We start from the raw sequence: 21,135 nt of genomic DNA, 5'->3' as shown, positions 1-21,135 counted from the left end.
GGACCGGCAAACTACTAAGACTGAAATTTAAAAAAAACTTTTCCGCCCTGTCTCCAAAAGCTCAGTTCCCGCAAACCATCTGATCCCATCTGCACAAGCCGTTACATTGAACGTATTTTATTAAAGTATAAAAATAAACAATATTCTGTACAATTGTCATTTTATAACTACAAATATACAGAGCAAGGATCAACAAAGCCCCTTTCTCCCCTCCCCTTCACATATATCCCCTCTACTATCAAGAAAACTGAACAAGCCAAGTTATTACAGAATGCTACACTGAAATATCATGCTAACAGTATACTGAAGTCACACATGACAGGAATAGTGTTAGGGGAGTGCCCCCTGGTCAGAGAGAGCCCTGGGCTTTGCAGTCCCCAGTTAGGTCTCTAGCAGGATATATATTTCAAATCTGATATATTCTAATGACAAAATAGAAATAAAATTATTTTTTTCTACCTTTTGTTGTCTCTGGTTTCTGCTTTCATCTTCTTTTCACTCTTTTCCTTCCAGCATCTGCCCGTTCCATCCACTGTCTGCCCTCTCCCCCTTCCATATGTATCTGATTTCTTTCTATGCCCCTCTCCCCTTTCCATCCAGCCTGTGCCTCCTCTCTCCTTTTTACATCATTCATTCCAGCTTCACTGCTTTCTTCATTTTTATCTCTCCTATACCAGATCTTGCATCGGTGTCCCTCTCTGCTTATTTCTCTGATGACCCCTTCCCATCATCAGTCTCTCTACTTTCTCATGCCTGTTTCTCCCCTTCCCCTCCTCTAATCACCCTGCCAGCTGTTTCCTTCCTTTTTTCCTTCTCCCTTCTCTCCTCCTCCTGTCCAGCAGTAACTCTCTTCTCTTCCTCCCCTCCCAGCAGCATCTGTCCTCCTTCCCTCCAGGTTCAGTAACAGCTGTCCCTTTTTCCCTTGTCCAGCAGCTTCCCAGACTCCTTTCCCTCCTCTCCTCCCAGCAGCATCTCTCCTTCTCCCTCTCCAGGTCCAGTAGCAGCTGTCCCTTTTTTTCCCTTGCCCAGCAGCTTCCCAGCCTCCAACAGTGGCTTTCTCCTCTCCCAGCAGCTCTCCTTACTTGCCAGCGCAGCAATTCAGGAAAGCAGCCTCTGGTCCTTTGTTGGGTCGCGCTGCCTCTGAGGAAAGAGGAAGTTGTATCATCAGAGACGGCCGCGACTCAGCAAAAGCCCCAAGGTTGCCTTCCTGAATCGCTGCACTGGTAAGTAAGGAGAGCTGCTGAGAGGGAAGAAATCCACTGTCGGAGGCTCCCCATGATCTCTCCGGCCCTGCGCGGACCAGCTGGAAATATGTTGTCAATCTTGCCGGCCTTGTGCAGACCGTCAGGAAATTGAAGTTAATCAATCTCGACGGCCCTGCGCGGACTGGCAGAAATTTCCTGCGGACCGGCACCGGTCCATGGACCGGCGGTTGAAGAACAGTGCTCTAGACTATGGTAATCTGATATATTTAGCAACAAAGTAAAAAGAACATCAAAAGGATGCATATCATCCAAAATACAGCCATCAGATTGATAGTCAACTTAAATAAATTTGATCGTATTTCGGAATACTACCGACGTTTACACTGGCTGCAGATAGAGGCCAGAGTATTTTTTAAAGTTTGTCTGCACGTGTTATACGATAATAAATGGTCTGGTTCTGATTTATCTTCCTGATCATTTTAAGTTTGCAGGTTACCTTGCATTCTGTACAAGGCCCTAGATTATTTGAATTTCCCTCAGTAAAGGCTGCCAATATAATAGATTTTTGAATCGAGTACTGGCTAATCGGGCAGCCTTTTGGGATCGTAATTTTGGCACATTGATTCTAACATCTGACTCATATTTAAGCTTTAGGAAATCATTAAGGACCTACTTATTCGGAAAGTACCTAGATAGGCTGAATTGTATTTCGCTGCAAATGTGCAGAATGCTAGGCATGCAAGTATGAGTCCTGCCCACGATCCGCCCATGTGTACATCTACCCACAACACTTAAGCCAATTTTTAGCATTTACAAACGTATATATTGCATTCTGATCATTTTTATAGAATTACTCCTATGGTGCTCAAACCCTCTGGGCAAGGGTGTGGGATATCAAAATGCTATAGTTTTGTCCCCAGTGTGGTTATATTAATTATCCACTTGTCATATGAACTATTAGTTTGGCATACTTCCTATAAGTTACAGTTCTTCTCTTATTGGTTTTCCTCTGGACATTTAGCCAATTTAGCGCGTACTGACTAAACGCTAACGCGTCTATTATAGTCTATGGACGCGTTAGCGTTTAGTGGGCGCTAAAACGACTAGCGCGCCTTGGTAAAAGGACCCCTTAGTCCAGCAATTTTATCACTTTTTTTCATTCCATATTTTTCCAACAAATGAAAAAAATGGAAAATCACTGGACTAAGGGGTCCTTTTACTAAGGCGCGCTAGTCATTTTAGTGCTCGCTAAACGCGAACACGTCCATAGACTATAATGGATGTGTTAGCGTTTAACAGGCGCTAATATTTAGTACACGCTAAAAGGACCCCTAAGTGTTTAGCCCTCGATGGAGACTGCCTCAACTTTGTTGATTGGGCTCCTCGTATATGTGTTCCCTGTTCCCACTGTCATAATAGCCTTTCTATTGGCTCAGACTCTAGCTTTTTGTAAAGTGAGAGAGGGAGGCCTCAATTTGTGCCTGGGCCCTGCTACCATCTACTCCTAATCCTCATCAAGGCCCCCTAAGACTGCATTGCCTTTTCACCAGAATCACACAGCACTCACCAGCCAGCTTCAGTGGCTTACATTACATTAGTGTCTTCTATCCCGCCAATACCTTTCAGTTCAGGCGGTTTACAACAAGAGTTGGCCTGGGCATTTCCAGGGAGAATACATGGTTAATAGATGTAGTATGCGTCGGGGGTCTGTGGAGGGTTGATCAGGTTTAGTTAGATCATTTGACAAATTTCTTGAATAGAAAAGTTTTAAGTTCTTTCTTGAATGTTTTGTAGTTGGGCGTCATAGTCAGCAGATTGGAGAGGTGGTGGTCTAGTTTCGCTGCTTTGGTGGCTAATAGTCCATCATATATTTTTTTGCTTTGTATACCTTTGATTGGGGGAAGGGTGAAATGTGCATGAGTTCTTTTTGGTGTGGATGAGTTTTTCCTGATTAGGCGGTTGCTCAGATAGCTTGGTCCATTTCCATTTAGGGCTTAGAATAGGGTGCAGTAGAATTTGTATTGTATGCGTGCTTGTACTGGTAGCCAGTATGACGGTCTAGTCTGAGAGTGCTGGATGGAAGACACTCCTTAAGAACATAAGAGTTGCCATACTAGGACAAACCAAAGGTCCATCAAGCCTGGTATCCTGTTTCCAACAGTAGCCAACCCAGGTCATAAGAACCTGGAGTCTCCTCATGATGGTGGTTAACATACTGGTTGAACTCTCTGCCAATTGTGGATGTGTTGAAGTGATCCAGCATTTCATACAAGATAAGACATTATTTTTGTATCATGTAATTGGTGTTAGCGGGTATCGGCTAATTCGAGTAGTTCTTTTCCAGGAACACTGTTTCTATTTATTATTTTTTTCACATTTAAGTTTCATGCCTTAAGAACATAAGAACATAAGCAGTGCCTCTGCCGGGTCAGACCACAGGTCCATCCTGCCCAGCAGTCCGCTCCCGCGGTGGCCAAAAACAGGTCAAGGCCTGTCTGAATCATCAGAAGGGGCTCCCCTGCCACCTTCACTGGTTGTGCACATAGTTTGCTTATTTAAGAGGAGTGAAGTCATTTTTAGACTTTCATTTGTCTCAGTTTAGTGCCTGGTGACACTTTCATTCACCGATACCTCCTCCTCCACATATAACAATTTTATTTTTTTTTTGAGGGGGTGGACTGTTTTCATGGTAGAGTAATATTTCTTTTTTCTTTTTTTATTATAGGAGAATAATGTTTTGTAGGATTTTGAGCTTCTTCCCTATTTCCGGTTTGTTGTTTGGGCTATGTGGGGGAGAGTGTGGTGCAGTGGTTAAAGCTACAGCCTCAGCACCCTGGGGTTGTGGGTTCAAACCCATGCTATACCTTATGACCCTGGGCAAGTCACTTAATCCCCTCCATTGCCCCAGGTATACTAGATAGATTGTGAGCCCACTGGGACAGACAGGGAAAAATGCTTGAGTATCTGAATAAATTCACGTAAACTGTTCCGAGCTGTCCTGGGAGAACGGTATAGAAAATTGAATAAATAAATAAATCTTTGTAAGGGTAGAACAGCAGCTCATTTAGTTTCTGGAGTGTATAGTCTGGCCTGTGTTTCCTTAATTAACTCTGGAATTGGATTAAGGTAAATTTGGGGGGGGGGGAGGTGAGGGGGAAATGGAAGTTTAGATGCCTCACCTCACAGGGAAGGGGTAGACTGTGTAATTATTACCTTGTAGGTTCATAAGGGAAATATGCATTGCAGGGGCAGGTTTCCAGGTTTATCTTGATATCTGTGGGCAAGTGGGATGGGTAGGGGAAGGGAGTAGGAAGAGGGAGAGGAATATGGGGGAGAGAACACAAAAAAATAAGGTAGTGGTGGTGATTGAACTGTTTATAGCAGTGTCTCTCAAACTTTTTTTTAACTCCGGCACCCTAAACGGAGCAAATTCCTATGAGCATCAGAGCAGTTACCGACGGTGCCAGCGTTAAAACCCACGCTATGTGTTCGTAAAAGAGGGGGTTAATTTGAGAGTTATTTATATAAAGTTCTTTAAGTTATGTTTGGATAAATGTAAGAATGGTGAAACTAAAGTAGATAGAATTGCGAATCAACGTGATGGAGGAGCTTGTTTTAGAGTGCAAATTAACTCAAAATGTGGCTTGATAGTTCACTAGCAAACACACATTTCATCATCCACCATCTGTAGTTATTCTCTTTTTATTTAATTTCTGTTAGAGCTGAAAATCCAAGTTCGCAAAGATAAGAAGATCCAAACGGTAGCCAAGTCTTGATTGCTTTGTTGTTCAAGTTAGGATAAGTACTGCATGAAAAAATAAAGATAAAACTAAGATTACTCGCCGTCAGTTGTCAAGGACCAATCACGTCAAAGAATGATGCTTGTCTTGGCAGTTGTATCTTTACGCGCACAGATGCTCATAACATTGACAGACTCTTGCGTACACAACATACATGTCATCTATTCTAGTATATACTTAAGAAGGGACTTTTTAAAAATAAAGTAAAATTCTGAAATCTCTTGTGGCGCACAGTTTGAGAGACACTGGTTTATTGCGAGCCATGATTTTTGAGATATAGAAAGTGGTTGGAACATGATGAAATGCAGTTTAAAAACCAAACATTTTTAAGCCTAAATTAGAAAATGAACTTTTTATAATGCTCTATAAAATAAAGCAATTTTCCTCATTTACAACGTTTCAACTGTTGGCGTTAATACACTCTGTAATACAACTTTGGATTTTATCTCTTTAGGGGATATGCAAAAAGATATATTGTGCAAAATCTCCAGCCCGGTGCCTCATACAGGTTTCGACTTAAGGTCACCAGCCCTACTGAAGAATATGCTTATAGCCCAGTGGTTACAGTATCAACCATTAGTAAGTTCTGGCCTATTTTTGTTATAGAATACACTAGTAGACAATTTCAAGTTCAATTATTCTGCTCATTAAGGGAATAATTTTGTAATGACTGTGTGTAAATGTTTTACACATGTAAAAGGTCTCTTTATTACCTCGCGCATACAAATGTACATTCAAGTTTCAAGTTTTATTTATATTTGATTAATCGCTTAATTAGAATTATTTCTAAGCGAGTTACAATATGTAAAAGTAACATACGTTATGAAAAGTAAGTGTGTACTTTCAAAGGACTCAGGTATAAGTGTGTTTAAGGATGGAGTTGGGGTGCATTTTGGACAGTCACAAAGTATATGTAGACTCCAGATACATAAGTTTATACTTGCTCCTGAGCAGCTGCATTATAACCATTATTTCAGAAGATTAAATTTTTTTAATTTTTTTTAGAAAGACGGATGCCTATTTGTCTGTAAAATAATTGCTACTGCCTAAGTATGAGAGAGATTTGCATATAATGGAGGTGGCAGGTATGCAAATCTGCCCAGTATATATTCATTAGAGCTATCCTAAAAACCTGACTGGCTCCAGGACAGGGTTGGAAACCACTGATCTTCTTTTTTAACAGTGTTTCTCAGCATGGAGTACCTCCATGCCAGTCAGATTTTCAAGATATCTACAATGAATATGCATGAAAGAAGTTTACATATAATGGAGGCAGTGTATGCAAATCAAGTTTTTTGTGGATCCTGAAAACCTGACTGGCAAGGGGGTACTCCAAGACCGAGTTGAGCAATACTGCTCTATGGGGCTAATTTTATATTGGGATACCTATGTGAAATGTCTGAATATTTTATAAAGACACTTTAGGCCCCTTCAATGACCTCCATTATGAGACAAACTTGGTTATTTTTATTACATAGAGTGTTTTGGACCCCTGTTCATTTATAAAAATTAAACAGTTCTAAGTCCAATAGATGCTGGCACTGTAATCTGGAACCTGGGACACTTGATCATCTACTTTATTATTGTCCCTATATTAAGAAATTTTGGAATTCAATTTGGTCTCAAGTAAATGCATTAATAGAAAATCATGTGGCACTCTCTTATGATACAGTGTTATTTGGCATGATGATGAGGAAAAAAAGTCTAATATCATCAGAAAACAACAAGCTTTTATTAGTTATGACAGGGGTTGCCATCCAACACATAACCAATAATTGGAAGAATCACAGTAACCTTAGTTATACATTTTGATGGAATACATTATGTCATATATTTAAAATGGAACGAGCAATAGCAATACAAAGAGGGACATATACTAAATTTATAAAAATATGTGGGCCATTGACAAAATATTGTAGTGAATAGTCATCACTTCTTCTCTTCTTCTTTTCTTTTTCTTCTTTTGGCACACCAAAGGGGGGAGGGTGTTGGGTACAATTTTACATAATATGTTATAATATATTCTATAATATGTGTATATTCTGATTGAAAATATGATGAAGGTTTGGAGGTGGGGGGGGGTAAACGTATCACTAGATTTTTATGTAGTAGATATCAAAGTGCTATTGTGTAATAACTTGTTGAAATATATTATTTTGTGCACTTATTGTCAAATTTGAAAATGAATAAAGAAGGAGAAAAAAAAAAAAAGAAAAATCGGTATATCAACCTAATCTAATCTTTCCTCTTATATACCATATGATCTCCAATGACCTTGGTGCTCAACACGATTTAGATTTAGATTAAGATTAGCTGTTTAAACCAATCTGATTATACATTAAACAGAGAGGTCTTTAACTGCTTTGAAACACTAAATAATGATAATAATAACAGTTTATATACCGCAGGACCATGAAGTTCTATGCGGTTTACAATGGTTAAAAGATGTTACAAATTAATTAGAATTAGCAAGGTTAGAAGCTAGTTATTAACAGTGCTAGAGATCAGTTATTGTAGAGTAGGATTGTACAGGTTAGTTGCCTAAATACTTCAGGAACAGATATGTTTTTAGGTGTTTCCTAAATTCCCCATAAGTAGTATGCGTGAACAATTGTTCCAGATCTTTGCCCCATAATGCCGCTTGATGTGAGAGAAGATGTTGATGGTGTTTTTAAAATTTACATCCTTTAACCGGAGGGGGGGGAAGGGGAGGGGGGGAGGAACAAAATTTGAGTGTGAGCTTCTCTTATGTCTGTTGTTTGAGAAAGAGAAGCGGTCAGTTATATATTTAGAGGCTAAACCGAATAGTGCCTTAAAGCAAAGCATCCAAACTTAAACTTCACGCGTAAATCGTTTCACAGAGCAATATAAAGAAAAGGGATACAATGAGAAACATAACCTTTTGATTGAATGCCTTTAATCATATAAATATAAAGAAACAAATCTTCGACTTCTTTGTCTTGATGCATAAAATGTCAAAGGAATGATTTGATTGCTTAATTGACCGTGCATTATTTTGTAAACTAGGCATGCACATTTAAACTTCACTCTAGATTCTTCTGGTAACCAGTGTAAAGTTTTCATCAAGGGAGTAACATGCTCAGTTCTATTTTTATTAAATATCAGTCTAATTGTGGTATTTTGTAACAACTGTAATCATTTTACTAACACCATGATAGACTGAATTACAATAATCTAATTGGGCTAGTATAATCGAGACAAGAGTAGCAAAGTGACTTGATAAAACAATGGACAGGTGGAGGGGCATAATCGAAAGTGACGTCTAAGTCCGTTTACGTCCATCTCGCAAGTCGTCCAAAGTTAAAAAGAGCCTAAGACACATTTTCGAAAGATACATCCAACTTTTTTTATTTTCGAAAATCAAGTATACGTCCTGCCAATCTGATCATCCAAGCCACTAAATCGTCTATCTTTATACCACATTTCCGTCCAACTTTCCAAGTCCAAAACGCCTAGAACAAGCCCTGTTGGACGTGGGAGGGGTCTGCAAATTGATGGACTGCACACCCAGACAGTGGGGTATCTTACAGGGCACTGCTGTGAACATCACAAAAAGGGTGCCATGGCTTCTCCTCACTACAGCTCCCTTATAGGTGATGGTGAGCCTCCCCCAACCCACCTCCACAATCCCCTAGACCCACTTATCTACCACCCCAATAGCCCTTATGGCTTCAGGAGCCACTTATATGCCAGTACAAAAGGGTTTTGGGGGTGTATAGGGCAGTGCACATGTTTCAGTATCAATGTAACAGGGGCTTATGGGCATGGGTCCTCCTCTCTATGGGTCCCTAACCCACCCCCAAGACGGCTTAAGCTGCCTCTGTGCTGGACGACTAGGCTTTCCTATACCCGGCTGCCAGGTGATGATGATCTGGAGGCTGAAATTTAAAGTTGTGAATAAAAATTTATGGGGGTGAGGGGTTGGTGATCACTGGGGTAGTGTGTTGGGGGTCTGTGTTATGTGTTTGCAGTGCTTATCTGGTGAGTTTAGGTGGGTTTTTGTGACTTAGACCATGTTTTATATGGTCTAAGTCACAACGTCCAAGTTCCGTCGATACTGGGCTGTATAACTTTCGGTTATACATGCAGTACGACTAAGTCTAAGCTGGCCCAAGTCCCGCCCATCTCCCACCCTCGACACGCCTCCCGAAAACCCCGTTTAGCTTTGGACGTTGAGCGGCACTATGAAGGCCTAGGTTGTTTAGAAATACGTCCAAAACCCGTTTTTATTTTTGACGCTTGGATGTTTTTGAGAAATGTTCGGCCAAGTGCTGACTTAGGCCGGTTTTTGGACGTTTTTCTCTTTCGATTATGAGCCCCATAGATTTTAGTCTATGTAAACCACAGAAACCTTTCCTGATCAAATTACTAATCTGTTGTTGAAAAGATAACTTTGAATACAATATAATACTTAGTATTCTAGACTATTTTTCAATGAACAACAGTTCACCAGACTCCAAAGTAATTTTATTGGGAAAGTCAGAAGAATCGGGCTCAAACCTAACAATTTTGTCTGGGTGGGTTTTAATTTTATCAAAATTAAGTAGACCAATTTAATAGTCTGGAAATGCAAGAAAGGATCTTGGATGTAAAGATATTAAATTGTGGACTAACTTCTTACAGAATAAAAATGTCATTAGCATAGGTGAAAAGAAATTCATCTGAACCTAAAGATAAAGTCCATAATAATGTTATATAAACATTAAATAATATACTGTAGAACAGGGGTAGGGAACTCCGGTCCTCGAGAGCCGTATTCCAGTCGGGTTTTCAGGATTTCCCCAATGAATATGCATGAGATCTATTTGCATGCACTGCTTTTAATGCATATTCATTGGGGAAATCCTGAAAACCCGACTGGAATACGGCTCTCAAGAAACGGAGTTCCCTACCCCTGCTGTAGAGGATAAGGGAGATCCCTGAGGTACACTGCAACCTGGAAACCAAGATTTGGATGTTCTTCCTCCAGACTGGACTACATAGGATCTTGAAGACAGAAAACCATGAACCCACTACCTAATTGTGAAAGAAGAGATATCAGAACCTTATGATCAACTACATCAAATGTAGCTGATAATCAAATTGCAAAAGAACAGCATACTGATTTTTGATTAGAAATAAATGACAGAAGCAAAGATTTTCCACAGACGTTTTCTGACCAAAATTATTCTTATTAGGGTCGTTCCAAGTCAAGTGGTCTAGGCTTCCCCACCTGACCATCTCAGAAGTTGATGAAATTTTAGTGGGAATACAATAGGACATTCAATGAATATGTGCAAAGCTTTAGAGCTGAATCTCAACTTCTTCCAAAGTTAGGGGCCTTGTTATTGGGGCCACCTTTTTCATTCCATGGAAAATAGTGCCAAAATGTTAACTTTGGGTTCAGATTGTGAAAAGGATAGTTGCTTGACCAGGCTGAGAGTCTTTCCAGTACAACTGTTTGTACTGAATCCAAATATACCACTCAGATCATTGGTGCATGCTTTGGTATATCGCTGGAGGATCACAAAGTTGATGATAAAGCTTGTTGTGTAATGCAGTGGTTCCCAATCCTGTCCTGGAGGACCACCAGGCCAATCGGGTTTTCAGACTAGCCCTAATGAGTATGCATGAGAGAGATTTGCATATAATAGAAGTGACAGGCATGCAAATCTGCTCCATGCATATTCATTAGGGCTAGCCTGAAAATCCAATTGGCCTGGTGGTCCTCCAGGACAGGGTTGGGAACCACTGGTGTAATGCACATGCAAATATTTGACACAACATAGCTCCTGAACAGAAACACACCTGTAAAATCCATAAAGAGTGGTGCAAATGCAGAATGACTGTACCTGACTCTGAGGATACAAGAAGCGTCTGCGCTCTTTTATTTAGACCTGCTTGCTCTCATGCACACTGTTCTATAGCGATTACATGATGGTATTGGTATAAAGGTGAATGTGGATAAACTAAGGGAGAGTGTGGCGCTGTGGTTAAAGCAAAAGCCTCCGCACCCTGGGGTTGTGGGTTCAAACCCACGCTGCTCCTTCTGACTCTGGGCAAGTCACTTAATCCCCCCGTTGCCCCAAGTCACTTAATCCCCCCGTTAGATAGATTGTGAGCCTGCTGGGACAGAGAGGGAAAACTGCTTGAGTACCTGAATAAATGCATGTAAACCGTTCTGAGCTCCCCTGGGAGAACGGTATAGAAAATTGAATGAATGAATAAAGTAACCAGCCATTGTGGAAAAGTATGTTTTGAATTTTACCTTGAGAATGTAAGGGTTTAATTGTATGAGGGTTAAGATAGGCCAAAGTGCATTTTTTCTGGCTTGTCTACATTTTATTTATTTAATTCATTTTCTACAACAGCCCTAGAACCTTTTTTTGAAAACTGGTATTAACTGGCCACCCTCAGTCCTGAAGTTTCATGGCAATCTTGAATGACAAATTTACTTAATAACAGGTTCGTGATTTCAGGACTCTGAGGTAAACCATCCAGTCCTGGAGGTTTGTTGCTTTTGACTTTAATTTGATCTATTACAGTGATGTGCTTTAATTTGTTCTGAATCATCACTATAAAAGAAGATTTCTGGTGTGTGTTTGACCCACCAAATCCTTTTTTGTCCAGCTGACTCCCTCTCAAGCCTTTTACTTTGAATATACTTGAAGGAGTTTTTAGCATTAGCTCTTGCAACTATAAAAGGTTGTTGTAATAAATACAGCTGATGCAAAATGCAACAGCTCACTTCACTGTACAACCGTGTTCTCTCTGATTACAGGCTCTCTAACAAAACAAACTGCAGTAGTTGGTCTTTATTTCAACTTTGGGAATCTAGAATTAAGGATTAACAATGCCATTGCTGTTTAGAACAGCTGTACTGCTTCTCCTTGTGAAATCAAGGATTAAAGACACAGACTCTGCCGTCTGATGCAGATTGAATTGTACTCAGAGCTAGATGCACTAAACAGAATCAGTAAGACCATGTAGGTCCTCTCTGATTCAATTTTAAAAGAGCTATTGATGCACTAAAAATTTACCATGCAAATAATTTGCGCGGAGGTTCATCATAATCCCAGTCTCTTCTGTCCAATTGATCGCTGTAAGAGTGACTCTCACACATGCGCAGAGCCGGCAGGGGAGCCCAAACAGCTGAAAGGCAGGGGAAGCCTCTTGCCACTCAGGTGTATGGGGCAGGAAACCTTTTTTTTTCTTTATTTTTTAATGGACACAGATGTGCGTGTTACAAATGAACAATATCTGTCTCAGTAAAAGAAAAAAGCACCCTCCCCCCCTGCCGATAATGACGGCCCTCCCTGACATCTCCCCAATGATCCTGCACCAGGGGCCGACCCCCCCACCAGCAAAAATCAGCAGGAGGGATGCCCACTCCTTCCTGCCAATGGAGCCCCCCTCCCTCCACTCCACTCCACTCTCCAAACCATCCCCACCCTCCTCCCTCCTCCAAAAAAGGGTTGGAAGGATGCACACTCCCTCCTGCCACTGGATGCTCCCCCAAACCCCTCCTGGTACCTTTTTCAGAAGTTGGGAGCAGGAAGGAAGCATGATCCCTCCTGCTCTAAGGCCTGCCAATCCAAAATTACAGACCTTAGTAAATTTCTAGTGACAATACAGTTTCTTAATTATCATCCAATCATAAATTCTTGTACAATCCCTCTGGAGGCTGAACTCGTGGGATAAATTGCATACTCGTAGTCTGAAACCAGGCCCATATTTAGTTAGTCAGGCACAAGTTTTCTGAACACCATTGCTTCATGTACTTTTCCTCACCATTAGTAAATCTAAAAAGGGTTTACTTGTCCAAACACTAACTAGTATACATTTCAAACTCCTCTTATTGACTTAGAAGTTCATTTACTCTGCAGCTCCTTAATATCGCTCTTCTCTTATCTTTCCTTATACTCCTCCCCGGGAACTCTTTCATCAGGCAAGTCTCTTCCTCTTATCTGTACCCTTTTCTACTGCCAACTCTAGTTAAATTCCTTCTATCTTGTTGCACTGTACGCCTGGAACAGACTGCCTGAGTCAATACGTCAAGCTCCGTCCCTGGCAGTATTCAAATCTAAGCTAAAAGCCCACTTTTTCGAGGTTGCTTTTAACTCCTAACCCCACTCGCTTGTAAAGCACCCATGCCTGAGAAACTCCCTAACCACTTATTTGTCCTGTCTGTCTGTTTGATTAGATTGTAAGCTCTACCGAGCAGGGACTGCCTCTTGAATGTTTTAATGTACTGTGCTGTGTAGGTCTAGCAGCACTATAGAAATTAGTAGAAGTAGTAGTAGTTTTGCCCTTATCAGCAGTTTGAGTTACATATAAAAATCATCACCTATCTGTATGTATCTAGACATCTTTCACAGCTTATCTCCTCGCTCTTCTGTATTATTTTGCCTATCTCTTGTTCTAATGCTGAACTCTGTTTTACTAGTGCACCACCTCCCTTTTACTGGAAGAATACTTTTCATTACCTCATGTCAAAGGATACAGCAGATGCAAAAAAAAACTTTTCATGTATAAGCGATTTATTTCTGTACTAGTATTTTAGCCCTTTACATTAATGGGTGCTAGAAGTCTGGCCGGCTCCCTTAGTCCCTTGCCCCCCCCCCTTCCCTTCCCGCGGTCCCGACAAACCTGCCGACTCTAGCAGCGTCTACAGCACTCTACACACGCTGCTTCGTGGCCTTCTACTGTCCTGATTTACTCTGGCACATCCCTGATGACATCATCAGAGACGCGGCAGAACAAATCAGGGCAGTAGAAGGCCCCGAAGCAGCGTGTGTAGAGTGCTGCAGACAGGTTTGGAATCTAGACTGCGGGAAGGGACGGGGGGGCTGGTCAGACATCGGGAAGGGATGGGAGACCGCAAAAAACGTACTGTTTTTTTCCCGCGAGAAAGCAGGGAGTCCAGCGCTGGCGGCCAGTCCTGCCGCGAGTGTAGTTAGGTGCTGGAAGGCTGGGGACTCGCGCATGTGCACTCCTGCCGCCACAGACATAAATCTCACGGATCAGGGAAAATGGAACACGCAGGTAGGAGTGCGCATGCACGGCTAGGGTTTTATTATATAGGATGCTTCAATTAAGCCCCTAACAATAATTCAGATTTATCTGTCTACCTCATTTATATTTGCCTCTTTTTCTTCAGTTATATTAGTGTATCGCAAACTGTGTGCTGCAGCAGATTCCACGTGTGCCCCGACGAGACGCCAACAAGGAAGGGAGGCTCTGGCGCCGGCAGACTGCTTAGAGGACACGCCTCTTGCAGCAAGAGGCTTACATTGGAAAGTTGGTCCTCAACCTGGTAGCTAGGCTTCAATGCTAAGAAATGTAAGGTCATGCACCTCGGAAGCGGAAATCCATGCAGGACTTACTTTTTGAACGGAGAAACTTTAACTAGGACTTCAACAGAACGAGATTTAGGAGTAATCATCAGTGCAGACATGAAAACTGCCAATCAAGTGGAGAAGGCTTCATCTAAGGCAAGGCAGATATTGGGTTGTATCAATAGAAGTTTCATAGCCGAAAGCCTGAAGTCATAATGCCGTTGTACAGGCCATGGTGAGACCTCATCTGGAGTACTGTGTGCAATTCTGGAGGCCACATTACAGTAAAGATGTGCGCAGAATTGAATCGGTTCAGCGGACGGCCACCAGGATGATCTCGGGGCTCAAAGGTCTCTCCTACGAAGAGAGACTGAACAAATTGCAGCTCTACACTCTCGAGGAACGTAGGGAGAGGGGAGACATGATCGAAACATTTAAGTACCTCACGGGACGTGTCGAAGTGGAAGATAATATTTTCTTTCTCAAGGGACCCTCGGCCACAAGAGGGCACCCGCTCAAACTCAGGGGCGGAAAATTTCATGGCGACACCAGAAAGTATTTCTTCACAGAGAGAGTGGTTGATCATTGGAACAAGCTTCCAGTGCAGGTGATCGAGGCAGACAGCGTGCCAGACTTTAAGAATAAATGGGATACCCATGTGGGATCCCTATGAGGGTCAAGATAAGGAAATTGGGTCATTAGGGCATAGACAGGGGGTGGGTAAGTAGAGTGGGCAGACTTGATGGGCTGTAGCCCTTTTCTGCCGTCATCTTCTATGTTTCTATGTCCTGTAAACAGTCAGCCGGCACCGATGGCGCTCCTGTGTGCCGGCGTCTCTTCTCTTCCCGCACCTCCCCTTCTCCAGGATCTGCCACCGAAGTGACAGGTTCAGGGTCGCAACCAGATGGTCCTCATCACATGCGCAGATGGCGAAGTGATGACATCACACATGCGCGCACTTCTAGGTGCCTTATGGCCGGGGCATTGGATTTAGTGTGCCGGCCGAAAAGTTTGCAGGACAATGAGTTATAAGATACTTCTCAGGCAAAGGATGTCTCTCGCATATTGGCATGTGCCCCTCCCTAAATCCTGCTTACTATTATTATTCACATCGGAACATTTTAGCTTTAGAATCCCCTTGACTAACAAATCCAAAACCTAAACCCCGTCCTCCATTTCCCCTTCCATGCACATGAACAATGTGATACTTTTCCATACAAAAACAATCAATATCAAAACGCAAGAGGGGAGAAAAATGGCCTATACCAGGTAGCAGTCAAGTTTCAAGTTTATTCATGTATTTGATTAAACGCTTATCCTAAGATACTAAGCGTTGTACAATAATAATTAAAACATTTACAGGGGTACAAAAGACAAACAATTTTTTAACGTACTTAACTATTAAAACCATGGAGATACAATAGAGAGGGGGGAGAACTACAATATTTATCGAGAAAAGGTACATAAAAGGGAAGTACATTAGGGCGGGGAAAGGTTAAAAGTTGCTGGACTTAAATCAAATAGTCAATTAAAGGCATCTTTAAAAATAAAACATTTAAAACTACTTTTAAACTTCTGTAAATTGTGTTCGGATCTTATATATATAGGAAGAGAATTCCAAATCATAGGGGAAGACTGAGAAGATTGAGGTGCAGCGAGTATCTATTATCCTTAGGGATGGGACATTAAGAGTGTACTGAGAAGTGGATCTAAGGGCTCGGGGGGGGGGGTCATATGGAATTAGAAGTCTGTCAATGAATACTGGGGCGTGTGTTTGTATCATTTTAAAGGTTAAAAGGACAATTTTATATGTTATCCTATATATGACTGGTAGCCAATGAGCTTTTTGTAGTAATGGAGTAACGTGATCATATTTTTTAGAACCAGATATGAGTTTGATAGCTGTGTTTTGGATTAATTGTAGACGTTTTATTTCTTTTAAATTTATCCCTTTAAGTAGAGAATTACAATAGTCCATTTTGGGTATTACAAGGGAGTGGATTAGTACTGTAAGGGATTTGGCATCAAGAAGGGGGACCAATGATCTGATAAGAACATAAGAAGTTGCCTTCACTGGGTCAGACCAGAGGTCCATCGCGCCCAGCGGTCCGCTCCCGCAGCGGCCCATCAGGTCTATGACCTGTGAAGTGGTTCCTGACCATTTCTGTAACCTACCTCTACTTCTATCTGTACCCCTCAATCCCCTTAACCTTTGGGAACCTATCTAAATCTTCCTTGAACCCCTGTACTGTGCTCTGGCCTATCACAACCTCCGGAAGCGCGTTCCATGTGTCCACCACCCTCTGGGTAAAAAAGAACTTCCTAGCATTTGCTTTAAACTTGTCCCCTTTCAGTTTCATCCTTAATTTCTAAAAACAGTTTTTAACTAAAGCCCTGATTTGCGGGCAAAATGTAAGTTTATTGTCAATTAGGACACCTAATATTTGAATAGTAGTAGTTGGTTTAAGTGGAATGTTATCAACTGCATAAATATTTAACAGTCTGCTCCAAAATCTCAAGGACAAAGAGTCTAAAAAAGGAATTCAAAGTTTGGAAATGTATTAATGTTCTTATCCCCTCTTCCCAATACTGACATTCTCTGTGTGTGAAGCAAATTGTGCATTTGATTTCTTCATAAAGTCAGTGCTGAAGTCCCTAATCAAATTCGTTGAATGTGTTTAGCAATAAGACATACATTTCGCATGCATAAACATTGTTCTGTCTGAGCCACTTTCAAATTGTCCTCCAAATTCAGTGAACACCTCTTAGCAGTTTTTGAGAACTGGTTCGCCTAGCAGACTCCCAAAAACTGAGTAATGGTCAGACAGATCCGCAAACAATGTAGACAGGTTTCCTCCTCACACTCACATTTTGGCTATGTTGCAGGGCAGTGACTCCAAATTTTATGCACCCATCAAGGATGCATATATAGTTTATGTAACAGTTTAAATGCAATTCTCGTAAAATAATACAATCTAACAAAGCCACCCCTTCTCTTATCTGGGGCAAGTCACTTAACCTTCCATTGCCCCAGGTGCAAAACATAGATGTGGCGGCAGTGTTCCCGCTAAGCTGCGCTGGGGTGCGCTGACGCACAAAATATTACCTCGCAGCGCACAAGTTTCTCGTCACAGCGCACACAGTGTAGAGCACAGTTCTTCAACCGCCGGTCCGCAAACAAAATCTTGCCGGTCCGCGAAGGATTCGGTCCCCGCCGCAACGAAAGGCCGGCGTCAGCTGACTTGCAACTTCCTGTTGCAGTCGCTGTGCCGGGACTCCTGCCTTCCACCGCGTTTGCCTCCTGCCTTGTCTCCGCACCTCCAGACCAGCAGCGGCAGCTGTGTATGCTTTTAACTTCGGCACAGAGCTGCCCCTAATCAATAGTTTAGCGCGGTTTCATAAGGCAGCCTCGGGGCCTTTGCTAGGCCGGCCCACATCGCATCATCGAAGCGGGCCGGCTATCAAAGGCCCCGAGGCTGCCTCATGAAACCGCGCTAAACTATTGATTAGGGGCAGCTCTGTGCCGAAGTTAAAAGCATACACAGCTGCCGCTGCTGGTCTGAACTCTTGGGCCGCTGAAGGAGGGCAAAAAGCAGCTGTCCTGGAGGTTTCCCTTCCTCTCGCCTTTACAGGTTCCTTTTTTCCACCTTTTTTTTTTTCCTTCAAACGGCAACGGGCCCCAGCATCGACATCAATCAAGTAAGTTCCACTGTCAATCAAGCGGTTCTGCTCGGCCAAAGCTTCCCCTGTGACATGAGCCACCCTCAGGGGAAAGAAAGTGACCCACAAAGGTGAGGGGAAGGGGGGCAGATGATGGAAGTTGGGGGGGGAGAGAGAGAGAGAGAGAGAAGGGGCAGATGATGGAATGGAGGAGATGAGAGAGAGAGAGAAGGGGACAGATGATGGAAGTGAGAAGAAGGGAGAGAGAGCAGAAGGCAGATGGATGTCAGTTGAGAAGGGAGAGCAGATGCTGAATGGAAGTGGGGAAAGAACACATACTGGATGGAAGGAGGAGATAAATAAAGGGGGAAGAAAATAGTAAGATAATGGAGGGGTGAGGGAAAGGGGTGACAAGCTGTGTGTAGACACAGTGAAAAGAGGGAAACGGGACTAAATAGTAAGAAAGAATTTAATTTAGATGGAGGCAGAAAATAGAGAAGGAAGACCAGAGAAGAAAAGGGAAGAGAGAGCAGAGAATGATCAGATCTGAGTGGAGGAAATGAGAAGAGAGATATGCTAAAAACCACAGGGGGGAGGGAAGGATAGAGATGCCAGACCATGAGGGGAACAGAAGGAAGATGATGGATGCTAGACCAAATTGGGGGGTGGGGGGGGGCAGGAGGAGAGATGGCAGGGAAAGACAGACAGTGAATGGAAGGGGCAGATGCTGGACTGAAGAGACAGAGAAGGTTATCATGCTGCTGTACCGGGCCATGGTACGCCCTCACCTGGAGTACTGCGTCCAGCACTGGTACTTTAAGAAGGACACGGTACTACTCGAAAGGATCCAGAGAAGAGCAACTAAAATGGTTAAGGGGCTGGAGGAGTTGCCGTACAGCGAAAGATTAGAGAAACTGGGCCTCTTCTCCCTTGAGCAGAGGAGATTGAGAGGGGACATGATAGAAACATTCAAGGTACTGAAGGGAATAGACTTAGTAGCTAAGGCAGGGAGAACGAGAGGGCACTCTCTAAAGTTGAAAGGGGATAGATTCCATACAAACGTAAGGAAGTTCTGTGGTAGAAAGCAACATATTTATTTGGCTCATAACTTGCTGGCGCCCGATATTTTTAGCTCACAGTGAAAAAAGTTTGCTCACAACACCCGCCCGCTTAGAGGGAACACTGGATGTGAGCCCACTAGGGATAGAGAAAATACCTGCATATAATATATGCAAACTGCTTTGGTTGTACCCACAGAAAACATGGAGCTTACGGCTTAAAATCTAACGAAATGCAGGAGAGAATATCGGGGTGCTCAAGAACAAATTCAGCTGGGGCTTATGGCTAAGTGCATCGTTTTGCTAGGGCAGTTTGCAAAGTAGAAGTATGCAAGCGCATTTGCTTTGAAAATGCTACAAATTCTGCACAGAGTAAAAGTATGCGTATATTTCTTACCCGTGTGTATAGTTAATTTCGCCCTTGGGGTAATTTTTATTTTCAAACACCTTTTGTAGTTGCAAACTATTAAGTTAACTTTTATGAAGTAGTTTTTGTGCATATATGGCAATACATGTACAGTATATAAAATGCTGCTTATAAAATTGGCACTATGTACAAGTGCACACATTGACACGAACATGAACTTGGGTGTAGAAATGCTGGGATAGATTTTGGGTAGAATGTGGGAGGAGTTGTGATTTTTGTGTGTTTTGCTATAAAGTATTTGCATTTGTACATACTGAATATCTGTGTTTAGTAAGTGCAAGGTTATTTATGTACACAGATGATATCATACTATTGTAACATTACCTGAGGGATAGGTAACAAGCTTGCTTAAAAAAAAACCCTGTTTAAATAAAATAGAAAAATGGGCCAGTAAATACGTACAAATTGAAACTAAATAAGGGTAAAAGAAAGCTCCTTTGGTTAAGATCTCCACTCCTACTACATATTCGGCTTTTGATGTTACCAAGTTAATGTTGGCATCTTCTCTGAAAATTTTAGATGTAACATTAGATCCATGCCATGGAGGAACAAATTAATAATCTATAGAAAGGTTTTTATAAATTGACTATGCTTTGCAGAATTTGTGAATAGTTTTTTTTTTTTTAACAGTTCAAAATAATAGTACAGGCTTTTATCTTGTCTTAACTAGACTATTGTAACATCCTATTTAAAGGCTGTATGAGGGGGTACTAAAACGTTCTCAGCCCAGCCAATCAACTTCCTAAATTCTAAGCGTTATTTTACCACTATTGTTAAGTTCCAGTTTTCAGAAACAAAATTCTACATTTTGACATTGTTTTAGATCATCGATTGAACCATATCCACGTCATTTTCTTCCTGGTTAAGAGCAGTTAAAAGCTCAGCTTATACTCAGCTTGATAACTTCCTCCCTGACTCATGTAAATGTATTGCAAAATTGTTCACCGATTAGATATGTTTCAAAATGATAAGGTCATCTGTTTTTCTTGGTATGCTGTGTTTAGAGTAAAATTTATAGTCACATAATCTGATGGTTAGATGATAAACATACAACAGTACTGATCCTAATTGAAACTGTTAAAGAAGACTGTTACTCTTATTGTTTTGTAGGAGAACCAATGTGTGGCAAGGAACTCCATCGAGCTGTTGTTATGAATAATGAGGAGGCAGTCGTTAAATTACTTCAGAAAGGGTTTGAAATCTTTTAAAGTTTTGAATATTCCTCAAATGATATAGTAGTAAAGTGCAAGCCTTTGAATGTCTTCAAAAAAAGCAAACTATTCATTTTTGTTCTCAAAAGCTAATGACTAATGAACTAAAAATAAAAGTAAACCTGTTTTTCCTCCATTGGATTCTGCAGAAATAAATTGCTGGCTATATATCAGTATGGACGCTTAGGGTTAGAGCCTGGATCAATATGGATTCATGGACAAGCATACAAATGGATCAAGAGGAGAACCGGGCAACTACAGACCTGTGAGTCTTACATCTGTCCCTGGAAAGATGGTTGAAGCACTGATTAAAGATAGCATAGTCCGGCACTTGAATACACACGACCTGATGAGAGCCAGTCAACATGGCTTCAGGAAAGGGAAATCATGTTTGACAAATTTACTTCAATTTTTTGAGACCGTGAACAAACAAATT

The 21,135-nt window shown here is 41.7% G+C and overlaps 1 protein-coding gene across 3 annotated transcripts in view; it reads left to right on the top strand.

Annotated features, from left to right (window-relative positions):
- FANK1 (fibronectin type III and ankyrin repeat domains 1) overlaps window positions 1–21,135 on the top strand; it is a 105,939-nt gene that overhangs the window by 17,818 nt on the left and 66,986 nt on the right. For all 3 annotated transcript variants that reach the window (XM_033940740.1, XM_033940738.1, XM_033940739.1), the window contains exons 3-4: window positions 5,460–5,584; window positions 20,599–20,680. In XM_033940740.1, the coding sequence (XP_033796631.1) occupies window positions 5,460–5,584; window positions 20,599–20,680 (207 nt within the window). The remainder of the gene's footprint in view (window positions 1–5,459; window positions 5,585–20,598; window positions 20,681–21,135) is intronic.

This window comes from Geotrypetes seraphini, chromosome 4, assembly GCF_902459505.1.
Source record: "Geotrypetes seraphini chromosome 4, aGeoSer1.1, whole genome shotgun sequence".
Taxonomy (NCBI): Eukaryota; Metazoa; Chordata; class Amphibia; order Gymnophiona; family Dermophiidae; genus Geotrypetes; species Geotrypetes seraphini.
This window is presented reverse-complemented; position numbering and strand designations above follow the sequence as displayed.